We start from the raw sequence: 27,955 nt of genomic DNA, 5'->3' as shown, positions 1-27,955 counted from the left end.
TGTAATTTTGAGAGAGCTTATGCAGGTAGAGTGGGAGCGATTGCAAGATTTGAAAGGAATTGGAAATATTTTGAGAAGCTGGAATTGCTAAAAGGAAGTTGATGCTTTACTATTGCTTTATTTTAGTCAATTTTGCACGATATTGCATTGGCACTTTAAAAATTGCAAATATATATTTGCTGTTTTATATCAGCTGTTCTTGCACTTTATTGTATTAGCACCTTATGAACTGTAATAGGTATCTTGCTGTTTTATATCAGCGTTTTTTTATATTAGCCAACTTTGCACGTTACTGCACTAGCACTTCAAGAATTGTAACAATATCCTTACTGTTTTATATCAGCTGTTTTTGCACTTTATTGTACTAGTGCTATAGGATTCATAATAGTAATCTTGACATTTTATATCAGCTTTTAATTTTTTTTTTATATATATTAGCCAATTTTGCACGATTCTGCATTAGCACTTTAAGAATTGCAATAATATTCTCGCTGCTTTAAATTGGCTGTTTTCGCACTTTACTGTACTAGCACTTTATGAATCGTTTAGTAATCTTGATGCTTCATATCAGATGTTTATATATTAGCCAACTTTGCACACTACTGCACTAGCACTTTAAGAATGGCAACGATATTCTTGCCGCGATATATCGGCTGTTTTTGTATGAATCGTAATAGTAATTTTGATGTCTTGTATCAGCTGTTTTCTTTGCACTATCTTGCACTAGCACTTTAATATAGGTACGCACAGTCGTATGCTATTGCAGTTTTTGCACTTTCGCTGTGGTATTGTATATTCTAGGTTTGTCTCTTGTATATTGTTTACAAATTTTGTCTAATGATGAAGGATTTAATGATTTTTTCTTTTACTAATTCTGTACCAATGCCCTGCTACTGCCTTGTTCAATAAAAAAAATTATTTAAAAAAAAAGGAATAAAATAACTAATTTTCTTTCTTTCTCCACATAGAGAAATTGTTTTCGAATATTGAAAAAAATGTTATTAATATAACCACTTGTTCTTTTTAGCGATCATTTTATGTACAGAAATTACCTAGTTGAAACATGTTGTAAGATGGCCGCCATAGTGGCATTCATGCGAGTAGTCCACTTTCACTGTTCACCTGTGAGAATGCAGGAAATAAAATGGTTGTTTTCTTTCACGCTCGCCAACAATGAGGAAGCCGTGAGGCGAAACGCGTCTGTTGGAGGGGTAGGGGGTCTGTAATAAACACTTTTGTAACTGGAGACCTGCGTGCTTTCCTCTTTTCAACATCAGAATGGATGCTGACTTGTTCGGAAATTTTTCGTGGTACACCACCGCAGGATTAAAGCACCCGGGACCTAGGCGGAGCGACGGCGGTGAATGTTCGGTGCCGAAAGCTAATTTGGCCGTTTGCCCCGAGGCATGCTGTGGATTGTAACTCCGGAGGACTGACAAAGCAACTGGAAGAAAATAAGCAGAAGAAACAAGCTGCCGCTCGACCGGACTGAGAGACCCTCGTGCTGACATCGGAGGACGAGAGCCTGGGGCTATTCCTGGACCGGTGAGTATTGCGTGTGCTTTTTCCATTTGAAATCACTTACAGCTGAGCCTCTGTCCCGTAGTTCGGTCCCGTCTTTACAGACCCCCGCAACTTTCCCCTTTTACAAGTGTGTACGTGACAACTAGTACAACTGTACAATGTCGAGTGTGGACGAAAGAGAGAGAGCCGCAGCGGACATGTTCAGAAGCTCTTCTGAAGCCTCATTGAGAACAGAAGGGGCAGTACCGGCACCTGTGACTAGCAGCAACTTACACATTTTGTACCAACAACTAGAAAAAGCCCAAGAAAGGGAAATTAGAAAATGGTGAGAAGCAACTTCCCTACAGCGCTACGTGGACCGACACAGAAGCCCAAGGGGGCTTCGAATATTTACGGTACCTTCCTACGAGAACCCGGATCTGCAACTGTTGAAGGATACACAGCGGAATCAGCAAGAGGGATGGTACTAATGGTAATAAAATATGCTTGGAGCGACAGAGAGAAATTCTTGGCATAAATACAGAGATTGGAAGACCTAATCAGTAAAGACAAAGATGTGAAAGTAAGCAAAGATTTACGCAACACAATGATGAAGCGGCTTAAAAAATATGAATCTGGAATAAAGAAAAGAAACAAACCAAATTCCAGCGAGATGAGCAGGACTATCAGACTGGACGAATCCTGACATGTGCACGGAAATTTGACGCCACGAGAAGGAGAATGGCGCAAGGTACCCAGAACATCGCAAATAGAGATACCTCTGAATCAGAGGCAGAGGCCTCAGAGGGAGAACCAATGACAAGCAGAGAACAAGAGGGAAGGAACAAGACACCTCTTCCTTTTTTAGACGAGTACCAGCTGATGAAAGAAACGTGGCAGCGGCCACTGCAGAAAACGCACCTCCCCTCGAAATCCGAGCCAAACAAAAAAAGAAACGCAAAATGAGGAGAGGCCGAAGAGGGAAACGCAATGGCAGCTACCCCAATGGTCACCCGCAGCAAAGGCAGGAGGGGGCATTGGTAGACAACGATAAAACGATCATCAATCTTTCCGACAGGAAATTAACACCTGAAGAGGAACAAAGTGCTTAAGAATGGTTTGTCATTCTGCACCAAGGCGAAATTCGATCTAGTCCAGACGAGAATAGACTTATTCAAATATGTTCGAAAGCTCAAACTCCAGAAAATCTTCGCACTACATCCTACAAGTATACCTGTAACTGGAGAAGGAGGGAACAATGAGCAAAATGATTTAAGGGACAATGATTTTGTGACCCTAATGACAGCACAAGCACTGGCTGATGCACAGGATATTCCAAATTCTATTGAGGCCTTGCAAGCTGCAGGAGTAGAACAACAAAGAGACCCAAGCAACTTAAAGAAAAAATCGAGGGCCCTACCCCAAAGTGCTCATGATGCAGTGGATGTATTTAATGATGCAGTATTAATGGACCTTAAGAAACTGGCATTAAAAACAAAGGAAATAGACGTAAAGAATTCAAACATCACTAGGAAAGAATGGGAGGCCATCAAATCCCTCAAATCCGACGCAAACATTGAAAGAAAACCTTCGGACAAGGGAGGAAATGTGGTGGTGTTTAACAAAGAAAAATACAAGGGAGAGGCAATGAGACAGCTAACGAACAGGGACTGCTATGAAATCGTATCAAGGACAGACTATGTGAAATGCACCTTAAAGTATCAGAATTTGTTGGAAGGATGGAGGGACGAGGGAATGCTTAATATAAATGAATTTCAATATCTAAGTTGTGAGGCACCAGTTATCCCCAACTTCTACCACCTCCCAAAGGTACATAAAGACTCAAAAAATCTCCCAGGGAGGCCAATAGTCTCCTTGATCGGCAGCCTCCTGGAGAATACATCCAGATTTATAGATACCTTTTTAGCTCCATTTGTAAAAGACTTATCTTCCTATGTGAGAGACACCCAAGACTTCCTAAGATTAATTGACAACATCACTTGGGAGTCAGACATGCTTCTGATAACCTTGGATGTAAGCAATTTATACACTTGCATAGGCCACAAGGATGGCATCTCGGCAATCACTTGGTTCCTAAGCAGCAAACCACTAAAATACCATCAGCACAACCGCATGCTCTTAACAATGATAGGATTCTGCCTTGAAAATAATATTTTTCTATTTTCAGGGACTCCGTACAGACAGACACATGGGAAGGCCATGGGCACGTGCTTCGCCCCCAGTTACGCAAACTTGTTCGTGGGCTGGTGGGAGAAGCACGTGGCCTGGGGCGAGGCCAACGAGGGCTGGTTGGATAAGATCATAATTTGGGCAAGGTACATTGACGATCTCTTTGTCGTTTGGTATTGTGACCGAGTCTCTGCTGAGGAGTACGTTGCCTATTTGGACCTAGAAGTCTATGTGTCAGGTAACACCCTACAAACTCGACTATATAGAAAATCCACAGCAGGAAACGCTGTGCTGCATGCAGCTAGTCACCATCCTAAAAGCTTGATACGAAATATACCCTTTGGAGAACGACTCCGTCTTAAACGCAATTGCCCAAGCGGGGAGGACTTCGATAGAGCCAAGGATGAGGCCTCAACAAGATTTCAAGAAAGGGGATATTCAAAAACAATACTCACTGAAGCTGCTGATAGAGTAGAAAAGATAGACAGGAAAGATCTACTGGTGGACATAGTAAAACAGGAATCTGAGGGACCCACACGTATGATTATTAATTTCATCATTAGATCAGGGGAATTAGTACAGGTGTTTAACAAAAATTGGCACATTCTGCAAACAGATGCCACCCTGAAAAGGATCTTACCAGCACATCCGTCGATAACATATAGATGTTGTCAATCACTAGGCGATCACCTTGTACAAAGCCACTTTGAGGGTCCTGTAAAAGCAACAACGATGAAAACCATAAAAGGCTTTTACCCGTGCCTACGTTGCAAGGCCTGCAAACACAGTAAGAAAAGATTCAAATATGAGGGAAGACCTAAAGATCCACGTCCCACGAGAGAAATGTCTACATTTCTCAACTGCAATTCAGACTTCACGATATACTGCTTGGAATGTCCATGCTCCAAGAGGTACATCGGGAGTACTATTCACCCAACGAAGAAACGCATATTAGAGCACATGCGTGGCATAACAAATCGGGATAAGGCGTATCCCGTGGCACATCATTTTGAGACACATTACAACAGTGATAGGGACCTCCTTACATTTTTTTGTCTTGATCAGGTAGACGGGAAGGAAAGAGGAGGTGATCGTGTCAAAGCTCTAAGGGTGTTAGAATGAAAATACATCATTGATTTGCAGAGCAAATGGCCAATAGGGCTCAATAATGACGAAGAACTATGGATTCACCTTTAAATGGGTTCTAAGACACATAGAAAATTGGGATGCTAGCACAGGAAGGAGGTGAAAACGTACATGTAAGAAGGGACTGAAAGCTATGTAACGGAATAGAATTAGGAAATGTAGAGAAACATCTTCCCATCACTCCTAAGGCAACTATACACATAACAAGTGTTTAACCATATCTCTCTTTTGCATAACACACATAGATGGGTAGGCCAACACTGGGCGGAAATATAGTTGAGCAAGCCCATACAGGGCTAGGTATCTGGTGGAGAACGATCTGTTGACAAGCACCGAGACACATAGATATATTTCATATCGCGAATAGTATATATACCTGTGTCATCTGAAGTCTCTTTGTGTGCATGGTATAGCACAATGAATTACAGTCATAGGATTAGGATCATTAGTATATATTTTTAACTTGTCGACTGGAATGAAATAACTCATTTTCTTTCTTTCTCCACATAATAAAATTGTTTTCGAATGTTGAATTTAAAAAAAAAAATATAAGCACTTGCACTTTTTAGCGATCATTTTATGTACAGAAATGACCTAGTTGAAACATGTTGTAAGATGGCCGCCATAGTGGCATTGATGCGAGTAGTCCACTTTCACTGTTCACTGGTCACCTGTGAGAATGCAGGAAATAAAATGGTTGTTTTCTTTCACGCACGCCAACACTGACGAAGCCGTGAGGCGAAACACGTCTGTTGGAGGGGTAGGGGGTCTGTAATAAACACTTTTGTAACTGGAGACCTGCGTGCTTTCCTCTTTTCAACATTGGAATGGATGCTGACTTGTTCTGAAATATATATAACATCAGAATGGATGCTGACTTGTTCTGAAATATATATATATACATAGATCTCAACAGAACATCTCCATTTTACTGGGGGCCCCCGCAACTGCAGGGCGAGCTCTCAGAGCAAGGAATGGAGATCCTGGTAACACGGTACTTCCTCCAACACTAACAGAGCCCAACACCGACTGATTGACAGACTTGACTTTTCATTAGTCATGGAAAGCGGAGAAAAACACGCAATCCTTACGCGTTTCAGTCGTTAGGCCTTAGTCACAGGTGAGTGCGATATTCATTTGTAGTCCCGGCTTGTATTCTGGCTGCAAGCCCCAAAATGCAATGTTCTTTTCATTTGAGACACGGCATATTTTTCATATTGTGTAATTCGCATGCATTTACAATGTCCCAATCATTGCACCAATCCTCTCAGCATAGTGCAGGTTTCTCCGCTGACCCAAAATGCTTGCTTGTCGTGCGGTCAGAGAATGTATTAGGACATGGAACTGAAAGCTGTATTTTCAAAAATGGCTCTAGTAAAATATAACCTACCCGATCTAGAGTTGTTGGTAAAATTAAAACAACGGGCCAGGAAAAAAGTCTACTTCAAGGGATTTTAACCAGCAGACAGGTGGCAAATGATTTGGACATGTCACAACAATATAAGTCCCTGGACTTCAGAGATCTAGGGTAAAAATATGCCGGGTTACAATAAAAAGAAATTCCTAAGATTCAGACTGTTCTACATTGCCATTTATGAATTTGAGGAGTAATGGAATCCAGCACTTAAAGCAAAACTGCTTGCAGACTGGGCAGACTTACTGCTGAAACCCATTTGCATATTTTATGGATTTGTCTCAAGCCTTTATATTTAAGAAAAATGCATTTCCAACCGATTTTTTGTGAGGCAAAGAGAAGTTCAACTGTACAGGCTGTTAGATACTGTTTTAGAACCAAATATAATAGTGCACTCTACCGAACTAGCAGCTGGGAGCAGGAACAGAAACTAATCAATCACTCACTGCGTCATATAGTGCCATTGTCAAGTGCAAAGTTAACATGACCTGTACCGTTGTTTTACTAAAACTAATAAAAAGAATTAAAAACATACATATATAATAGTGCACTTGATAGACTAATTACATTTTTTGGATGAAGGTTACAAAGTATTAGTCTCCTGAGTTTAGTATTTTTATCAGAGACTTTAACTTACAGACATCCAGTACTTTTTAACCATCACTTTTGATATTCATGCCGATTGTTGTGTACTGTTTTTTATTGTAATCTTTTGATGAATACAATACATACATTACTACTACTGCTCCTACTACTACTATATAATATGTATTATATATATAAAAATTAAACTTTAAAATAATGTAACATTATTTCCTATGAAGGGTATTTTATTGCCCTGCCTGCATTTTTGTTATGGGATTGTGTTGCATTAGTTATGAGTGGCCATGTATGGTGCTTAACTTACTCCAAGCTGGGCAGGAGTAAATGTAAGCCTGTTATGACACCTCTAGGGCTGAAGTAACTTTAGAAGTGTTGATGGTCAATAGCAATGCCATGTCTCTGTTGTTGGGGTGTGTTTGTATTAGTATGTCCCTCCCAACATCTTTAGGGTTCTCCGCTACCTTCAAAGGGATCTCCACACAGAAAAGTTAAGCGAGGCGGAAGTGGAGGAGGCTCAGGTTTCCGGCCATAGGATAGTGAATAGAATTTTGTAGTACGTGAGTAGTACTACTTTTCATACACCAAAATAGAGTGTGTAAACCCATAGGCCCATAACTCTATATTACGTGGTTTTTCTGGCCTCTCGTTGGAAAGCAAACATTGACATATTGGTGAACATCGTGAACCGGTCTCTAAATGTTTTGCCTGGCAGTTAAGCGGAAGGAACTCTGGCGTGGTTTAGTGCTCTAATAGTTTCTGATTCAGCAGCTGATCTTCATGCCCTTCATAAAATATTTTTCCTACTTTTGGCAGAGTTTAATTTGTATAAAAAAATAATAAATGCAAGGGTCCAAGATTTCCTCAGGGTCCCTACCGCAAGTGCAGCGTTCTGCCCAGATTGCCAAGTCTTGATTCCACCTCATGCTTCTTTCTTCCACCTCCCTATTCTCAAGTCTCGTTATGTCATTCTTGCAGGTTTTTATTCATTCCTGGTTTGTCAATCTTTTCCTATCGTCCTGTTCCTCCTTCTTTCTTCATTGTATCCCTTTCTCTCTCTTGCTTCCTTGTTGAGATCGAATGATGAAAAATATGTCCTAGTCCCCAGAAATGACTGCTGGTACCGACCACCTGCACAGGCTAGTAACAATTAAGCACTGTTTTGGAATTGTGTAATGCCTTTCCAGCATAATTCAAATGTGAATGAGCAGGTCACATTCATTCTTGCAGTAACACTATAAGAGTAGCCTCCCAGCTGTGATCAGTTGTGGTAGTTCCCTTGGCATACTCTGAGCACTAGTTATATACATCTAACAGAGATGGGTCTGTCCGCTGTCACTTGCAGGTGTGATAATACAAATATCTTTCAAACATGCTGTTCTGTAGCAGCTCGGGTACTTCATTTTGTTTATTATATGTCGCCTACTAGACAATGATTAATTTGTAAAACATTAAGTGCCAGGGCCCTTCTTGGAAGGCCACAGCAGCCTGCACCACCCCTGCCAGTGCATCCAATGACAGTATAAACATAACACCTAACCATCACACTTCTACAAGTGTTGGAATTCAGATTATTTCAGGCCACACAAAGCTATAATAAGGGCATGTGAGGCTGGTATTATTCATTTTCAATACATATTGATTAAATAAAAATGCTTGTTTTGCTCATCTCGAAATTAAAAAGACAGAGCCACCATGTTGTGGACTGTTATTAGAGCCGGTGATGACAATTAAGTGCCGGTGCTGAGCCCCGGACAATACAGGCACAAGTTAAGAAGAGATCACATGTGCTGTCTTTTGCCAAATTTATTAACAGCTTAAAGTGGGCTTGGAGCCAAATTATTGCTTACCATTGATTGGTTGTATCGTCACTCTGATTTGCTTGCTTCTTATTAGTAAGCTTCTGTGGGCTTTACTTCCTATTCTAGTACTTGCCAGCTTCCAAAGTACTTGAGGCCTTCCCCTGCTCACGTTTTGGGATTTACTTTTTTCTTTGTGCTTAAGTACTCCATAAATGTGCATGTGGTTTAATCTCACTGCATTCCATTTTGCTCTCTCTCACCAGGTGCAGCTGGCACAGGTAACAGCGGTGGGGCAGGGCAGGGGGGAAGTCGACAGATGACGAGATAGGGAAAGTAAAAACTTTTTTTAAAAAGCCACTTACCTTGCTGCATCGCCGACATGGTGATGCGATAGGGAAAGTAAAATAAAAAAAATAAAACCACTTACCTTGGGCTCGCCGTGCCGCCGACTCGGCATACGTGGTAAGTGGTTTTTCATTTATTTTACTTTCCCTATCACATCGACTGTCTACTTCCCCCACCCTGGTCATTGCTATTACCTCTGCCGGCCGTGCCTGTCTCTCACCTGTCCCAAACCTGTGTTCAAATGTCACCCTCTTTCGCCTGTTATGTCGGTCTTTCTCTCACGCCCGAATGTTTCTGTCCTCACCCAGGCCCGGACTGGCCGTTGCCGGCACCGGGCAATCCCCCGGTGCGCCGCACGGGTGGGGGCCGGTTTTGGGCCCCTGGTGGCCGTTTTTGTTACAGGGCCATTTATGCAGCATAGCTGCAAAATCGGCCCTGCAACAAAATCGGCGGAAAACCGGCCCCGGCAAAGCGCTCAGACCTTCCGCCGGGGGCCGGCCGAGCACTTTGCCGGGGCCGGTTTTGGTTCCCAGTCCGGTCCTGTCCTCACCTTCACTTATTTTGCCATATTTTCTGAACACCCATGTTGCTTTTGTTCGTCAGCATGTTTCTGTCCCACAACCAAATGGTGCTCTCCTTTGTACCCGTGCGTCTGGGCCGTCTGCTCTTCTCTGTCGCTCTCTGCTTTTGGGTGCTTCTCCCTTTGCTCCTGCTTGCTGCCCCCTCCACCCTCCCTCCTCGACATGGCGCTCAGACTCCTGCTGAGCTGCATCATTTTGAAGGTGTGATCATATACATCTAATGCATGCATTCAACGAGGCTACCTCAGGACTCAACTACTACCTCAAGAAGCCTCAGCACTCTTGGACTGCCGAACTTTATGTTTAAGACTGCTCTACAATGTTAACTATCATGAAACACTGTTGTAAAGCGCTCCGATACCCTCGGACCAGGTCAGCGCTATATAAAACTCCAAAAATAAAAAGAAATAAATTAAAAAATGTCCCTGCCTACAAAATGACAAAGCTCAGCCACCGCGTCATGGTTTTTTTTTTGTATTCATTTGTTCCCTTTCATTCATGCTGTACATAAACTGCTTTACAGCTTAAAGACATTAGCAGTGCCACTAGGTCCATACAATAAGACTTATTTGGCTTTACCAATGCTTGTTTAATGTGTTACTTTTGGAGCTTCGTTGAGCAAGGGCCACGCCATGAAGGTTGCCAGAGAGCTCTGCTGGCTGCTGGCAAAGCTCCAGTCATATGATAGGGAGGAATGCAATGGAGTGCTTGTGAGCATGGATGTTTTAAAGGAGGCAGCTGAACACTTCAATCCACCAGTAGAGTTTCAAAATGTTGGAGACCTTTTATTTTCAAACCTATGTAACAGCTTTTCTTTCACCTTTTAACTACTTGACGCACAGAAATTCATTTGTTTTTACACAAAAGTGAACACACTTTTCACGACTTGCAAATCTGTCGCTAATATTCTCAAACTATTTCACAGACAAAACCCTGACCTTCCGAGGGCCAAGGATACAACTCCTGAAGGGTTTTAGTACAATATATCCATTTACAGAAGATTTAATCACACCCACCCAGGCAGCCGTTTGGTAATTTTAGAAGTTAAAGTCTGACAAGAGGGTCAGTGTGCTGTGAATGTCAGACAGCGAAGTAAAAATACACTGAGGAGGAAATTTGCCATTTTAGGGGCCCTCGTTTCCTTTCCTTTTCTGCAAATTGTGCAGAAAGGGATTTTCAATGTTGAGGGCAGTCAGAAATAGGAATGCTATGAATAGAGAGGCGTCTATAGTGCAAGAATTAAGCTAAAGTAAGAGTTTATAACATTGCAATCCAGAACCCAGCATCCACATTTGGGCATGGCACCGCCCCTTGTGTTTTATAAAATTGGCCAATCACAGAAACATTACAGTAGTGCAAAAAATACAGGTCAAATCAGTCAAAAATGGTATTTGTTTCAAATTAAAGTTTTGCACCTAGACAAAGAAGAAGCAAAACGATTCCACATGTTTAAGTATGGCCTACGGATAGCTTTAGTTGTTTCACCAGCCTTATTTGCCCCCCAAAATCTCAATAAAAATAGATACATGTAGGTCTAAATACAGTGGCTCTTGCTTAGTCCCTCTTCATTTATTGGTCGATTCAAGTGTCATTCATATTTTGCTTCGGCTCACCATAGCATACAGAATGGGCCAATGGGTCACCCCATTTCAGTCAGTGTCTCTCTTCACTGTAAGTGACAGCATTTTAAATCTGCACATGTGTACTGCCGCCTAAGAATTAGTTGACAGTACAGTGGCTGGTAGGCCAATCACTGTTTTCATTTCATGTGCTTTTATTTATTTTTGCAATACGTCATTTTTTACTTATTTTGCAAAACTATGCATGCCATTGTTAGATTGCGGTATTTTTATATAAAATATATTACTTTTAGACAAGTAATTCCTATTGTATAAGTTTGGCATGAAAATATTCATCCTTGCCAAGGCCAGACCGATTTGGCTTTGCCAGTGCTTGTTTGTACTAAATATTCAATCAAAATGGGAAAATTCACTTTTCACCACATGTCAAATTTGGAAAACCTCACTGTATTGAAGCACAATTAATCTGTTCAATTTTATATTGCATCGGTAGTAAAACTATGTAAAATCACGGGGTTATTTTCTTGTAAATGTACTTTAAGGACTATTGTTTTGTACCTAAAATCTATGGCATGCTTTTAAAATGACCGGTAACTAAACTATACATGTGGTAAATAAGTTTAACAATGGTTTCACAATCAATTTCGTTCATGGTTGCACTGGTGCTAAAATCTCTGTGGGATGAGGTGAAGCAACATCTGTTTGCAGCAGGATGTGTAACCCATGAAACATAATTGGTGGAAATATAATGGCAGCTTTTTTGCATTGGATTCTATGACACTGCTGCATGTGTGCTTATGTAGTGCAACATATTGCACAAGTGAATTAGTGCAGTCTATAATGTTGTAGGCAGAACTCTAACGAATGGGCTAGAAACCCGTGTACGGGCTGTGCTTTAAATGGGCAGGTACTGTCAGGTACTGTGTACCTACATTTTTGGTACAGAGAGTATTTGCAGGTCTTAGGAGTAATGCAATACTTATAAAGGGAGAATACTCATGCTTCTAAGAAGCAAAATAGACAGACTGGTATAATAAGTACTTGCACTTCAGAATTTTCATGTCAAGCAGTGAGTAAGGGGAGTCTACTCACTGTAAGGGAGCCAATCATTGCAGCTGTGGGTTCAGGGACAAACGCCAATGACCATAGGAAAGAATCAATTTTCTCCTCTTCTATGTCTTTGGACAGCAGGATTTCTTTCATGAGAATTACGCATGCCTCCGTCCCACAGGATGGTAGCGCATCTACGAGCGGTTGCCTGAAAATCAAATAGAAAATACATTGTAAAAACACTGTAATGAAGACAATGATCATCTCTATTATATGTATGATTGGCTGACTTGTCCAATGTTAGACAATTCTTAACCTTCCAAATTTACGCAAACACTTTTTTACAGTTTGAGATAAATGCGAGCTGTTTGGGCCCGCAGGTACAAGAGCAAAGCTTTCCTAAGCCAAGGATAAACCTTTTTTCTAGGTTGCCACCTAGTGGCTGCACTAAATTACTCAAACATCCAGACAAATACTGTACAGAGAGTGCTCCATGTGGAAAAATTATAGTTTGCCTACAGTGCTAAAAATCGATGCATGCATGGTTCCTGCTCAAACACAATTGAGCTACTTAGATATACACAAGGAAAATGGCAGGTGCATATATAGGGAATGTTTGAATGAAGCTTCATTTGTTAACACCCTTGTTCTTTCCATGTCCTACAAATCGCATACAATTCTGAATATCAAGACAGAGAAACTATTTTCTTTCCATTTCGTTTTATTGCCTTTTGTTTTAGAATTACAGGCATGCATAAAACTTAAGATATTTTTTCAGAGGAGATGTAGATTTTTGGGGTGAGATCTGAACAGGGTCATAATTTTGCCTTGTTTACTATGATGCTCTTTATAAGACTTTGGTCATGCAAAATCACCACCCTCCATGTCCTCATCACTTGCAACCATAGAAACCTCAGAGTTCTTATATTTCCATTTTGACAGAGGACTCTTTAGACTGGGATCCATCAGTTTGGCAGCAATCATTTTCCTGTAATTCCGAGGGCGTGAGGAGCTGCAAAGTTGTTCAACCACAATTTCGTGACCGTTTTAACAACTTAAATTAGTTTGTAAACTATTTAAAAACAGTAGTATTCACTATAAGTAAGTTTGTGGTAGGCAACAGTCTTCAGAAATTATGCTTGCAGTGGTGGAATTTGTCTTCAAAATGTTTTTGCAAGAAAATTGTGTCACAAAAAAACTTTTATTAATGGAGACATGTAATGTAATGGTCTATTTGTATAGCGCGACTATCACTCCGGGGAGCATCTTGGCACTGAGACGGAAACCAAGATGGAAAGAAGAGCTGGTTTACTGCTAACGGTAGAGATGGGAGATCAGATCATCGTTTTGCAGAGAGTGTCCGGCGCACCGAAGATCCAGGTTTTTAGTGCCTTACTAAACAGGGACTCTGACGTAATCTGGCGAAGTTTTGGGGGAAGTTTAGTCCAAGCCTTTGAACTTAAGACGTGAGCGATTATCCTCCATTTGACACCAATCTGAAGGAAGGTATTTTCAGCAGATTGGCATTTGCTGATCTTAAGCTTCGGGAGGGAACATAGCGCTTAAAACCAGTTCGAAGGTATTGGGGGCCCCGAAAACGGAAGGCCCTAAAAGTGATGATGAGGACCTTGAACATGACGTGTCCGATTGTGAATTTTTAGCCAATGTAGGATATCTAGCGCTTCTGTTGCGGACGATCGCCTGGGTCATTTAAGTACCAGCTGTGCAGCCGCATGCTGGACCATCTGGAGCTTATGCAGTACTGATCTATTAGTTCCTGCATATAGACTATTGCAATAATCTAACCTGGAGGTGATAAGGGCAACGGTGACAGTTTGCCTTGCTGACTTGGGAATTAGATTGAAGAATTTCTTGAGGCTTTTTATGATGTGGAAGCAGGTACCGGCAACTGCCAGGGATTGCTGTTTAAACGATAGGGAGATGTCAAATGTTATTCCAAGATTCCTAACCATGTTCACTGTGTTTGGAGGGGGGAGTAGTATTTGCTGGCCACCAGAGTTTGTGCGAGAAAAAGTTTTGTAGCCAATTGGTAGAGTTTCGTTTTTTTCGGAGTTACACCTCAGGTGGTTATTATTCATCCAACTGAAAGTTGCTGTAAGACAGTTGCGGAGATTTTCTTCCGCCTGGGTAGTATCATTGTCCAAGACCAAGATTAGCTGCGTATCGTCCGCATATGATATGGTGTTTATATTAAAGGATGATATTAGTTTAATCAGCGGGGTCATATAGGCATTAAAGAGGGTTGGGCTAAGACTTGAGCCCTGGGGAACCTCTGACAGAAGTGACTTTTCCTGAGAGCTATAGTGGCCTTATGTGATCACTTGACGGCGATCTTGCAGGAAATTCTTTATCCATTCTAGGACAGTGCTAGATGCCATATGATGCGAGATGGTCTAAAAGAATGACATGCAAGACTGTGTCGAATGCAACCGACAGGTCTAATAACACCAAGACTGCTCTCTTTACCTAATCAAGGGCTGCTCTTAGGATTTCAGTTGTGTACAATAGTGCATCCTACCACAAGCTAAGTGGGACAAAGATGGAGAACTCAGCACACCTTTTTTTAACTATGCAAAGTTGATGAAGTTTGCCAAAGTCCAGGGACAAAATATAGGAACTCAAAAAACCCGAATCAATGCACTCCAAAAGCATGAAATACAGATTTGACATGAAACCGCTCTGAACTGAAAGTGCTTATTGACAGATTTCTGCCAATGGAAATCAGAAAGAGGTCCATGTTGGCACAAGTTACTTTTTATATTTCAATTACATTACTGACACATGCACTATTTGCAATCAGAAACAAATGAAGTCAACATCTCTAGGCAGCCTACCCTCAATCATCAAGTTGAGAAGCTGTGGCAAAGCAAACGTGCCTGACATTGATGAGGCAATGCATGTAAACACAGGCATTTACAAATGTTTACATGCACTTATCGGACCAACACTTTTCTATTGATTTTGCCAAAGCTAGAAAAAGATAGCAAAAAAGGACTATTTCTGTATAAAATGAATAAAGAAGATAAAGAAATGATTGTGGCAAACTGTGAGATGATTGAGTGTGCTTTTCCGACAGTCCCATGTGCGTTTGAAAGGAAACACTTCCTGGAAGGTGGGCTGACAGACTAAGGGGTCGATTCCGATTCGGGAACATTGTTACGAATAGCCGTTCGGAGCGTTTTTCCCGTAGGAATCGTACCCTGCAACGTCCCCCGTACATACGACGAAGTACGATTCGTACCAGGGGCCGTACTCCGTACGAGTCGTACAAGACACCGTACAACTCTAATCTCCGTATGATTCTCCCTCGGAACCCGCTGTACGCGACATCTGTACGGTTCGCGGCTGGTTTTTACGACCCAGCAAGTACGATACTTGTCGGGTATGCACCGTACGACCCTTTTTCTACGGGAGCTGAAAACAGCCGTAAAAGCAGAGTTCGCGCCGAAAAAAGGTACGGAACGGCCCCCGGGTACGGTGCGTACCCCCCATGATCGCAGGAGTACGCACCGTACCCCTGCGATCATGGGGTGTACGAGCCGTACCCCCATTGTACGATCGGTGTACGAGCCGTACCCCATGTACGATCGGTGTACGAGCGTACCCCCATTGTACAATCGGTGTACAAGCCGTACCCCATGTACGATCGGTGTACGAGCCGTACCCCCATTGTACGATCGGTGTACGAGCCGTACCCCATGTACGATGGTGGTACGGCTCGTACACCGATCGTACATGGGGTACAGCTTGTACACGGATCGTACAATGGGGGTACGGCTCCTACACCGATCGTACAATGGGGTACGGCTCGTACACTGAACGTACAATGGGGGGTATGGCTCGTACACCGATCGTACAATGGCGGTACGGCTCGTACACTGATCGTACAATGGGGGTACGGCTCGTACACCGATCGTACAATGGGGGTACGGCGCGTACACCGATCGTACAATGGGGGTACGGCTCGTACACTGATCGTACAATGGGGGTATGGCTCGTACACCGATGTACAATGGGGGTACGACTCGTACACCTCATGATCGCAGGGGAACGGTGCGTACCCCTGCGATCATGGGGTGTACGGACCGTACGGTGTGTATGTGTTTGTGTGCTTTTCCGTACGACTCGCCCTTACCTGACGTGGACTGTACGAATCGCGTCCTCATACCCCGGTCTGGATCGTACTCGTCGGGTTGTACGGCATGTGTACGAGTCGTACGGTATGTGTACGAGTCGTACGGTTCACGGTTTCAGCCTTGCAATACGTACGGATCGTGAGGATTCGGACGCATTCACGGAATAAGGATCATACTTCGCGACTCGGACGGACGGGTACGATTCGTACGGAAAGGGCTCCGGATACAAATCGTACGGACGTTTTTTTCCCCGAATCGGAATCGACCCCTAAGTAGTCAACAGCATGACATGAGACAGTAATACTCCTCAGGATGCAGCCAAAGTCCAATTCATTTATATTAAAAAAATTATTAACAATATGTCTCCACACAGCTGCGCTGTCAAGCCACACCTAAAAATAGTGGCCTTTGACAGAATGATTTACATTTGTTTGAACGTGTAACTGTGGAGAAATAGGTTACATTGTTTTAAGAAATTAACAACAAATATGCCCATTCCATACATAAAAATTAAGATCTTTCGAGCATACCAATACAATTAATTCGAAATGCCAAAATTCTAGGATTGCCAACCCTATTTGGAGCACTTGCTCCAGTTTAACAACCATCAAAAGGAAGATGACCTACTGTTCAAAGAGATTTACTATGCTGTCCCCTTTGTTCAGTTCAAATTAGGTTAACATTTCAATGTTTTATCTGTCATTTGGTAGTGATGGCCACAAAAGTAAACCAAGCGTCAGATTTTCAAAAAATTTGCATCAGGTTTAATCACTTTTTTGCTGCTATTTACACAGCAAAGCAAATGGTTTGTTGCGCTCGTTTGTAAAAAGAAAATGTAACACAATGCAGCTCATTGCACCGCCTTGAGTTACGTTGTGTCAGATGGGAGTTCCATGGGTGGTTCATGGGCGTTCCAGTGCATCCACGCTTGGATTTTGATGCAAACCCAGACTTGTGGACATTGGTGAGCATGAAAATGGTGCACCTGCCTGAGGCAGGTATAATGGGGTGAAATATCTTTAATTCTCCTTGTTAATTCCTCTATACATATGTGCTGTATTCTGCAGCACACATACAAAGAGGAAATAGCTAAAAGGATAGTTTTTGTGCAGGAATGTACCCGTTAGCGACCAAAAACTATCCTAACCTTAACCCAGACACCCTAAGCGCAAGGGTGCCTGCGTTGGCACTAGGTAGCCACAAGTGCACCATCACATGGAAGGAGCATAGCTGTGCCATTCTGCTCTCTCCCATTCACGAAACGCAGCAATTTACTTGCTGCGCTGCATTGCATGAACTCGTTGAAAATATACTCCCATGTGTAGTGACTTTTTGAGACTTGCCACCTCCTGCCCAACAATCATTTCTGCTTCTTTATCGAATATATGACTATTTGGCTCAATATTCACCACAGCTCAACACTTGACCGGCTGCTTACTATTTGACAGACTGTTTGCACATGCTATGTGGTATCCCTCGTGCTTCAATAGTGGTGTAATGAATGAGACAGCGCAACACTATCAGCAGAATGCACCACATGAAATGAGCAAGAAAATTACAGATCAGAGATGAGAGCTCAGGAAATAAATACAAGAAAATCGAACTGCTTTAGCTTAATTTTCATTTAATTGAAATTTGATCAAACACTGATTCAGGGCCAACAATGAGTAAAGATGAAGTAGTAATTCTCTTTCATTGGCCTCTGCCTCCTGCAGCACATTTGTTTTTAAAAATATGTTTTTATTGAACTTTAAGTCAGGGTAGGCACATCCTGTCCGACACAGACAGCATTTCAAAGATTCTGAATAAACATAGGATTACTTCACTTCTCTGTCAGGATTATGAGCTGTGTGCCCACCCTCAGGCTGGTTTCATCATCCCAACGCCATCTGAGACTGCTGCTCCTCTCACCAAGGCCTGACAATATGTGCATTCATACCCAAAAGCAGTCTAGTGTGATCTAGCGGATTAGTACCTTGGAGTTCATGACATAAAGAGGGATCGTATCAGTGCGGAGGCAGCTGGGAGGTTGGAATTGAAGAGAAACACACAAGCAGTGGGGCCAAATGAACCATAGGGAGGGGAAAGGGAGTAAGGCGCACTTCTAACGTTCGGCAAGTGGGGGCCTCTGATGTCCTCCCAACATATGATCTTCATGGCTGAAGGACGTGGAGAAAGGGGAAGAGAGAGAAAGAGAGAAGAGAAGAAAGAGACAAAACCACAGGTTTACACTCCCTCCTCCTGTTCCCCCTCCCCACGACTCTACACCATGTGGGGCTGTGGGCTGGGGGCCCATCCTCCTCCTCTGCCAAGAAGGCCTCTAGTACATCTAGCCATAGTCCGCCAATGGGTTGCCTCCGCACCCCTTGCCTCTCCTCGTCTCTTAATACCGCAGCCTCTGCTCTGGCCCAAAACTCCAGTGATGATTGCCAGCAGGTGTGTGGAGGGCCCGTCCGTGACCTCCAGTGGAGTGCAATCTCCCGTTTTGCCAGGACCATTGCTAAGTCCAAGAATATGTCCCCCACCTTACGTAGCTTATACCTCTGGTAGACGATCAACAGGCAGATCTCCATGGAGTGGATTCTCTGCCTGTTCAGTCTGCGCTCCTGTTAGAAATTGGGGTCTCTAGTTGGCAGGCTGTTACCCTGGGGGACACTTCTTCCTAGTCAGCATAAGGGAGTTACACTGAAATAACCCCTGCTCACCCCCTTGGTCAGGCTTATCTCAGAGGCAGTGTGTAAAGCATTTGCACAGAACATACAGTAATACATGTCTTTGGTTCTGGCTGACCGCTGCTGTGCGGGCTGGCGGTGGTGGGCATCGAGGCTGCTGTGTGAAGCAGAGCAGTGCGGCATGCGGTGGCATGCGGTCGCGTTGTAGGCAGTGGCTGGGTGATGGTAGTCCATTGGCGTCAGTGAGCCCAGGGCTGCGGAGCGAAGTGGAGTGGTGCTCGTCGTAGTGCTGACAGTTACGGTGGAAGCAACGGCGTCTATTGAAGATCGGCGGTCGATGGGGCTGACGTCGGTGAGTCACGGCTGCGGTTGGGAAGAGGCAGTGCTTCATGTAGCTTAGGAGCAGTGCCCCCTTTCCCCAATGCAGACCGCAGCGGCAATGTCAGCTGGCAGCATCGTCAGTGACACCAGGGTGGCAGAGTGAAGTGAGGCGGTGCTGAGTGTGGTGCCCACAGGTCACGCGGCCAGCAGTGGCTCGGTGGCAGACGTCGTCGTCGGTGAGACCAGGGTTGCTGTGGGAAGTGTGGCCGTGTCCTCTAAGGTGTCTTCAGGTCACAGAACTGCTGGCAGTCTTGGTGACAGCATGGAATTGGGGTTTCCCTCTGTGGCAACTGAGACACACGGTCCCAGAGGCGGTACCCAGAGGAAGGCAAAGTCTTTGTTGTTCCTGAGACTTCTTGAACAGGGGACACACTCTACTTCAAGCCCTTGGAGATGCCCAGATGAAGATGTTTGTAGAAAATGCAGTCCAGTCCTTTCATTGCCCAAGACAGAAGCAGTCACAGTAGGCCAGCACAGCAAAGCATGCAGCAAAGTGGCAGTCCCTCCTCACAGCTTCTCTGGCTCTTTTCCTTGGCAGGTTCCTTGATCCAAAAGAGTTCTAAATTTCTGGGGTCAGGGTCCCAATATTTATACCACATTTCCTTTTTAAGTTGGTACCAACAAAGTTCCACTGGCATTCATAAACCAGTTCAGCCGTGCCCAGGCCAGGTTCACTCCAGGAGTTGGAGACAGCTTTGTAAGAGGCAGACACAGTCCATTCAGATGAAAGCAACAACTCCTTCCATTACTTTATATGCAACCAGGTCTATTCAGCCTTGCTACGAGTCACCCAGGAAAGGCAGGACACACCTCAACCATGGGTCTGTCTAGTGTGAATGCACAAACCAGCTCCTGTCAGTCTGAAGCTTAGACAGCTAACACACAAAAAAGGCAGAGGCACCTGGATGGTTAGACAAGGAAATACCCACTTTCTAAAAGTGGTATTTCCAAACACACAATATAAAAATCATCTTTACTGAAAGATGTATTTTGAAATCCTGAGTTCAGGCATAGTAAAGTCCACATTAGCTGCATTTGTAAGAGTGTTACAAAGCAGCCCCCATGTTAACCTATGGGAGATAGCCTTTCAACAGTGAAAACAAAATGCACTTCATTTCACTATCTGGACATGTACAACACACCAGTACATGTCCCACTATTCACATACACTGCACCGTGGCCACGGGGTACCTTGGGCCTACCTGAGGGGTGTTTTACATATAAGAAAAGGGAAGGTTAGGGCCTGGCAAGTGGGTGCACTAGCCAGGTTGACATGGCAGTAAATACGTCACGGTGACACTGCAGTGGCAGGTCTGAGCACCCTTTGGAAAGCTACTTATGAAGCTGGCACAATCAGTGCTGAGGGCCACTAGCAGCATTTGATTTACAGACTATGGGCACCGATGGTGCACTGTTCTAGGTACTTAGTAGTAAATCAAAATAAGCCAATTAGTGAAACACCAATCATGACACAATTTACAGAAGGAGCACTTGCACCTGAACACTGAATAGCAGTGAGAAAGTGCACAGAGACAGTACACCAGCAAAATGAAGTCCAGCATATCACCAAAACCAGGAGGTCATAAAGCAAAAAGACAGGGGAAACACGCAAAAATATGCCAGGTCTAACAGCTCCACATCAGCGACTACCAAGTGCCAAAAACGCTGGACCATGGGGCAGTCCCACACCATGTGCATGAGCCCATCGTCATCCAACGCACACCTAGGGCACTGCATGTGCTCTGTTTGTCTCATAATGTTTATTCAGTGGAGGTCAGGTAGGTGGTATGTGTGTAACTGAAATGTGTATATCTGAAGTGGGTGCTGAGTGAGACCCTGTGAACCTATTCCAGTGCCATCTTGCACTCGCTGTTTTGGAACCTCTTACCCAGCTCTGCCTTCCACCACTCTCGCCTATTGGGGAGATTGTTGATGGTAATTTCCATCGCGAATTTATAGAGACATGAAATCAGTTCAATATAGGGTCTCTCAGAGCCGCCTCCTGAGCATCTGCCTCCATGCATGGGAGTCATGTTCTGTGCATGAAATGGTCCAGCACTTCAGCCCCAGGCTCTTGTTGGACCCTGAATATGAGAAGAAGACTGTCAGTATCTCGTCCTGGGTATGCACTATGGTCCCCCTGTCGCCCTTGATGCGGGTAATAACAGGGCCGCACTGGTCCTCCCGTATCAGTCAGCACAATAGCCTCCCTGCTCTGCCTCCGTCCGCATGGAAGTTGTCTACATAGTCTCTCCAGTTGAGAGTGTGCAGCTGTTCTGTAGTCACCATGATCTCCTCCCAGTGTTCCAACAATCAAGGTTGCGCTGTAGAATCAATCGCTAGCAAGCACTGAAATCTAGCTAGTTCATTTTCTAGCATTGTTAGCCTGTCGAACAGAGACCCTCTCAATTCCATGAATTGTCCAATGCCGAATCCCCTGACCACCACCTCAAACACTTCTCATTCAGTCCCCACACTCCCCACTTTTTCCCTGAATGCATGCTCAGTAAAATATTTACTAACTATGTTTATATGGTCTGAAGGTCTGTTGATTGAGAATACCAGTGCATTCCTGGTCACACTTGGAATAAGTGATGCTTGTTAACAGTAGGGGTGAGTGGAAAATTCCGCTCTGCCGGCAAAGTTTGCAGAGTTTTTCCCACTCCTGGATACGAGAACATCGCGGAGTTCCAGCAAAATTCCACATGGTGGAGTTTTTTCTCGCACACTGCTTGCCAATGTTAAGGTGGCGAGTGAGAATTTGCATCCCTAGCGTGATTTTCGGGTGCTAGAACACCTCCCGGCGAGATTTTCTCAATGCATGTGGTCACGGCAGGACACGACCATTCATGTTGAGAAAACTGTCACTCGAGTAGAAAATCTACTCGAGTGGCATGAAAAAGCAGCACCCTCTGGTGCGTTGTGTGGTGCTATTCTTTCTGATTTTACTGTGCAGAACAAGTTCCTGGCACTAAAAACCAGGGCAAGCAGCATGACTTGCCGGATTCCATTCGCTCGTAGAACTCCGCAGAATCTTGCTGAGTTTTTATGTATGTCCACAAGCTCCGCCCACCCCTCGTTAATAGTACCTGGATATTAAGAATCATAATGAGGGATTTACTCTATGATCCTTTGTTAGGAATGCTCCATTCATGAGTTTCACTAATTAAAAAAGCGAGTGCACCTTTTGGAGTCCAGTATTTGTTAAAACCCATATTCTAGCACAGACAAATGTTGGAGATTTGGTATTTTCACAAATATTTACTTTAATTATAATGGAAAAGAAGAGGCAAACATTGAGACTAAATGGTAATCAACTCCAGAGATGGATATAGTGGGGCTGATTCCCATTTGGTAAAATGCCCTTGAATAGCCGTATGGAGCTTTTTTCCCATACGAATCATATGCAGAACCATACCCATACGTACGATGTAGTACGATGTGTACCCAAAGCAGTTCTCCGTACGAATCGCACCGAAGACCGTACAACTCACTAATCGGTACGAATCACATTCGGAACACGCAGTACGCGATATCCGTACGGATCAAAGCTGCATTTTCCGACCCAGCAGGTACAAATTGTATCGACAACACTCAGTACGACTCTTTTTCTACGGGAGCTTAAAACGTCCGTAAAAGCAGATTTTGCCTCGAAATGCGTACGAAACGGACCCTACCCGGGGACGGTGCATACAACCCATGACGGCAGGGGTACGGTGCATCGGGGTACGGTGCGTACCCACCTGGATATCAGGGTTCGGTGCGTATGTCCCCGTGCGTATACCCCCTTGATCGTAGGGGTACGGTTTGTACACCCCAAGGTCGTAGGTGTACGGTGCATACACCCCGTGCATACACCGCTTGATTTTAGGGGTACGGTGCGTATGTGATAGTGTTGCCCTCCGTACCATTTGCTCATACGTGATGTTAACCGTACAAATCGCGTACTGATTCCCCGGTCCGGAACGTACTTGGTGGGACGTACGGCATATTTTACGAATCGTACGGTTCACTGTGCGGGTCGATGTCGTACGGATGTACCCTTCTGATTCGGACGTATTTTCTTGCAACGGCTCGTTCTACGCGATTCGGACGGAAACGGCTACGAATACGAATCGTCGTACGGATTCGTTTCCCGAATCGGAATCGACCCCCATGTGTCAATTATGCCTATTAGCCATAACAATTATTTAAATTCATTATCATGCATGATTGAAAACTGTACTAGAAACCTGTTCTGGGAATATGTGATTGCTGCTCATTTCCTGTATTGAACCTCTTCCAAAGTTCTAAAACATTGACACATTGGGGACAGTGGAACAGGGAGAATATGATCGGCCCGAGGCCAAGCTGGTTGTTAAAGTAGGAGAACTGGGAATGCAATACAGTACAGCTTGCTTCAAGGCATGGAGGTCAATTCACCAAAATTCCAGAGGTAGCGGAAGTGAGATCACATGCCATTCACCTCCACTTTCACTCACTCACACATACTTACACATACACACAAATTCACACATATACACTCTCTCATACATAAACACACTTTCACCCGCAAGCATGCACATAACATACATTTAAAAGCATTTTATACTTACCTCGGCTGGCCCGAAGTGCATATTCTAGCTTATTGTGCTCAACTTTTATTACACTATTAGTGAATAATATATTTTATTTATTCACTGTTAGTGTAATAAAAAATTGACCGAAAATCAAGAGAGTGGGGCCCCAGCTGCCCTGTGTTCTTGGCACTGAATTTACTACCTCCGAGGACAGGGGTCACAAAGGCAGTGCTAGGGGTGGCAAAGGGCAAGCCAGGGGTCGCCGCTGCGACCCATAAATGGCATCAATGCTTCAAGGACTGTAATTTTGTCAGTACAGCAATTAGTGGTGAATATACCGGTAAAGAGTCAGAATATCGAGTTGGAAATTTCGACGTGCACTAATATTGAGTGCAAAATATCGAGATACATAAACATTGACTGCAAGAATATCGTGGTCAAGAATATCGAGTTTAAGGTTATGATGTTGCTGCTCTGCACACTGTGTATTTTTATAAAGTATGTATTCTTTTTTATTATTGCTATTTGCTACGTGCTATAAGTCTCCACTTGATTAATTGCCTTATTTTGTTGCTGCTTCACATACTATGTATTTTTATAGTGTATGTATTTTTATTGCTGGTATTTTGACCTGTGCTTTTATGGATATATACATATCCGAATAAAGATTAATTTTTTTGAATTGAAGGTAAGAAATATCGTTTTCTAAAATATCAAAGTCATTAATAACTTTTGCAAAAACATAATTGTTAAAAATATCCTTTTTAGGTGTCGCTGAGTCAGCGCATGCGCTGCTCTGCGAGACATTTTGTAGTGTGCTTTTAAAAGTGCTACCCCTGGCTTCTGCTGGCCTAGCGCTTGCGGTCACGTGCATGTGCACGCACGCAGCCGCTAGCTTGCTCCATGTTACTCTCTCCCTGTTAGTTTGCTTCCCTTCCCTTCACCCACCGTGTTGCGCCCCTTCCCCCCAAACATTTGCTACCCTCTGTTGCTTCCGCCGCTCTCCTATTGCTCCCCTCTCCTCTTTCGTTTGTAATTCTGCCCCCTCGCCCTCCACTGTGTTCGCGTCATGCCAGGCTTCAGTGTTATCAAACTGACGATGTTGTTATACACATAGGAATTCTCATTTAAGCTGCTTCACTGGCCATGGCTACAGATGGCAACCTGCGATGCCTAATGTAGCGAAAAGCCTTCTGGCTGATTTGATTAAAGTGGCAGGCACCACACCTTGTTTGATTAGTTGCACCCTTCAAGACTCAGACGCACAAAGCTGCGCCACACCATTTCTGTCAGTCAAGTCATTAAGGCGTGGGATCGACCTTGCACCACTTCTGCCCGTGAGCTGCGTTCCATTGCTAAGAAATTGCTTGCGTGATAAAACTAATGTCCTTCCAACACAGTGGCTCCGAAGACGCTGGCAGGTCTTTTGCATGAAAATCCAGACGCTGATTGCCACGACGAGTCCGAGATTCGTTTCAAGATTCAGGACAACTTTTAGATCTCCCTGCTTTACATTCTGTTCCACCCACCATGAAGCTCAAACATGGCTGCCCTCGCCAACTGCATAACAATTAAACTCTTTGACCTCCATTTCATTTGGAATTCAGTCACACTTCATATTTGGAGCCCCAGTCCGTCTTCTGTTTTCTTTGGTAGTGGGTGCCTCCAGTGTGAGCCAAAAGGTACTCGCCTACAATTTCCTGCTGTCAGTTTTCACCTGCTGCCGATGTTGTTGGTTTTTGTGCTTCTTTCTTATAGGTTACTTGTCAGGTTCCGGACTTCTCCAGTTGCTTTTACACGCACGTGTTAATGTTGGAGTTGTCAGGCAAGTAGTCTTTTGTCTATCCCTCTCAGAAATAGGTAGAGAATACAGAGTCAGGGATCTCTGGCTTGACTCTTTACCTACGCACGGGCCGAGCCATGAAAAGTTTGGCCATGTATCTGGTACAACAAACGTTGTATCAAAGTACGATAAAGTATCTCAAATTAAAAATACTTTATTTGTTGAAGGCTTGTGTTTTACTTCAGTGCATTAGATAATATCAGTCAGTGCTTTGATATCTTTAAATAGTAATCTTGTAATACAAACCTTCCCTACCCCCTCGATGCCCTGCCTCCGCTGCCGAAAGTACTTCAAGAGAAGCTACTTTGTCATGTGCACTATTTATACATTGATTGTTGTGGTGTGTGGAGCAGCAGTATTCACATATATCTGCCAAAGGGTTTAGGTTTCGCCTGCAGACAGCTTTTAGCTGTATGTCGTTGGAAGACCTCGGTAGACAGAATCGAAAACTTACAGTGGACTTTGTGAAGCCTACTGTGAATAGTTTCCTTACTCAAGTATTTAAAATTGTTACAATACGTACATACCATACGATCTAACATAAAAATTGAAGATGAAAAATTGTAACGTTTTCAAATTGTGAAAATAATATTGCTAATACTAATAATTTTCTGCAATTCTTTAAATAAATGAAAGTCACCCCTTCATTGATTTTATACATTTACCAAATTGTACAAGTTCTGTGGTGGTGTTTGTGGTAAAATAAAATACTAATGCACTTCTGCAAGTAGTGATTGCATATATATGCAGAAAACTAACCTTGTTAAAATATTTTTGTATTGTAAATTTGTTATCTGATGAGCAATGGTCCAGCTAGTTGTAAAATTCAACCAATATGCCCAAGGTTCCAGTCAATAAACAACATGTGTCATTGTTGAAGTCAGGGGGTTGGGTCTTCATACAAGAGTCTCGAGCTACTCGGGTAGGAGGTAAGTTCTTTATTTCATTTTATGCCCTGAGGTTATAGCAACAATAGGTAGCTCCTGTCAGGGCTCCGTTCTCCTTCCAATTGTCCTCCCTCTTAGCTGCCAATCCACACAACACACCAAATTTCTGTTACATCATTGAATCTCAGCATTCCAGACAACCATTCTGGCATATCTCCCTTTCTTACTAACGACAAAACAAATGACTGCAGGTCCCTTAAATATAAAGTACAGAGACTGCCGGTCACCATCACCCAGTTTGCTACATGTCTACCTTACACATTCACCCAACAGCAACCTGTTAAACTTTCTAATACACATGCAAACACACAAAGTCAACAAATAGCAGTCAAAAGGCGTCACCACGTGTAAAACGTAGAAATGACAACTTGTGACAGACGTTGTGCAACAATCCAAGACTTGAGTCTTGCCACCCCCTCAGACATGTGTCTGCACAGTCACAATGACGCCTCAAATCATTTATTCATGTAGGACGTGTAGTCACAGATACTCAGTCATGTGACTGCCAGGGCACAGAACCCACTGGCTTTCTTCGGATTCCCTGGTCATTCTGAAGTCTTAAAGTCCATGCAGGCACAAAACAAACCACTAATGGAAAGTTTAACCATACTTCAAATCACATCAGCTCAAATGTCCCTTGATCAAACTCCTACACAAAACCAGCCATCACTTCAAAGCTCATACACAATGTCCCCAGAATGTCACCTCACTCTACTAAACTACAAAGCACAACTAACTTCCAGAAGCAACAAATACATCCCCACAAGCACCAGACAATGTATCACACCCAAAAGTGCTATCCAGCATTCCAACATATCCCACACCTAGTGACACTACCTGGCCAAACCAACATGACCAAGTGCCAGGCCAAAGAAAGCACTTAATCTGCTCCCAGTATAGTGCCATCTAGAAACTGCTCTAGTTCCCGAACACAATGATGACAGCCTTCAGTAGATGAATGGTAAATAATTATTGACAAACCAAAATAATCAAACACTAGAATAGTCCAGCAATACAGCAGGTAAAGATGTACTCGCCTACAATGCACTAGAGCTTTATTAAACATTGCCACTCAAACACAACAATGACCAAATCTATTGTACACAAACTAAATAAAACACACCACTAAACAATCACAAATGTACTCTGCCTCCTGCACCATACACTTTCAAATGTTCTAATTTG

At 43.4% G+C, this 27,955-nt stretch overlaps 1 protein-coding gene across 1 annotated transcript in view; it reads right to left on the bottom strand.

The window, feature by feature from the left end:
• LOC144784068 (uncharacterized) overlaps window positions 1-27,955 on the bottom strand; it is a 1,315,621-nt gene that overhangs the window by 959,944 nt on the left and 327,722 nt on the right. Inside the window, exon 10 of the mRNA XM_078662758.1 lies at window positions 12,254-12,419. Within this exon, the coding sequence (XP_078518884.1) occupies window positions 12,254-12,419 (166 nt within the window). The remainder of the gene's footprint in view (window positions 1-12,253; window positions 12,420-27,955) is intronic.

This window comes from Lissotriton helveticus, chromosome 10 (genome assembly GCF_964261635.1).
Source record: "Lissotriton helveticus chromosome 10, aLisHel1.1, whole genome shotgun sequence".
In the NCBI taxonomy this organism is placed as follows: domain Eukaryota; kingdom Metazoa; phylum Chordata; class Amphibia; order Caudata; family Salamandridae; genus Lissotriton; species Lissotriton helveticus.
The sequence above is the reverse complement of the archived record's forward strand: the minus strand, read 5'-3'. Positions and strand labels throughout refer to the sequence as shown.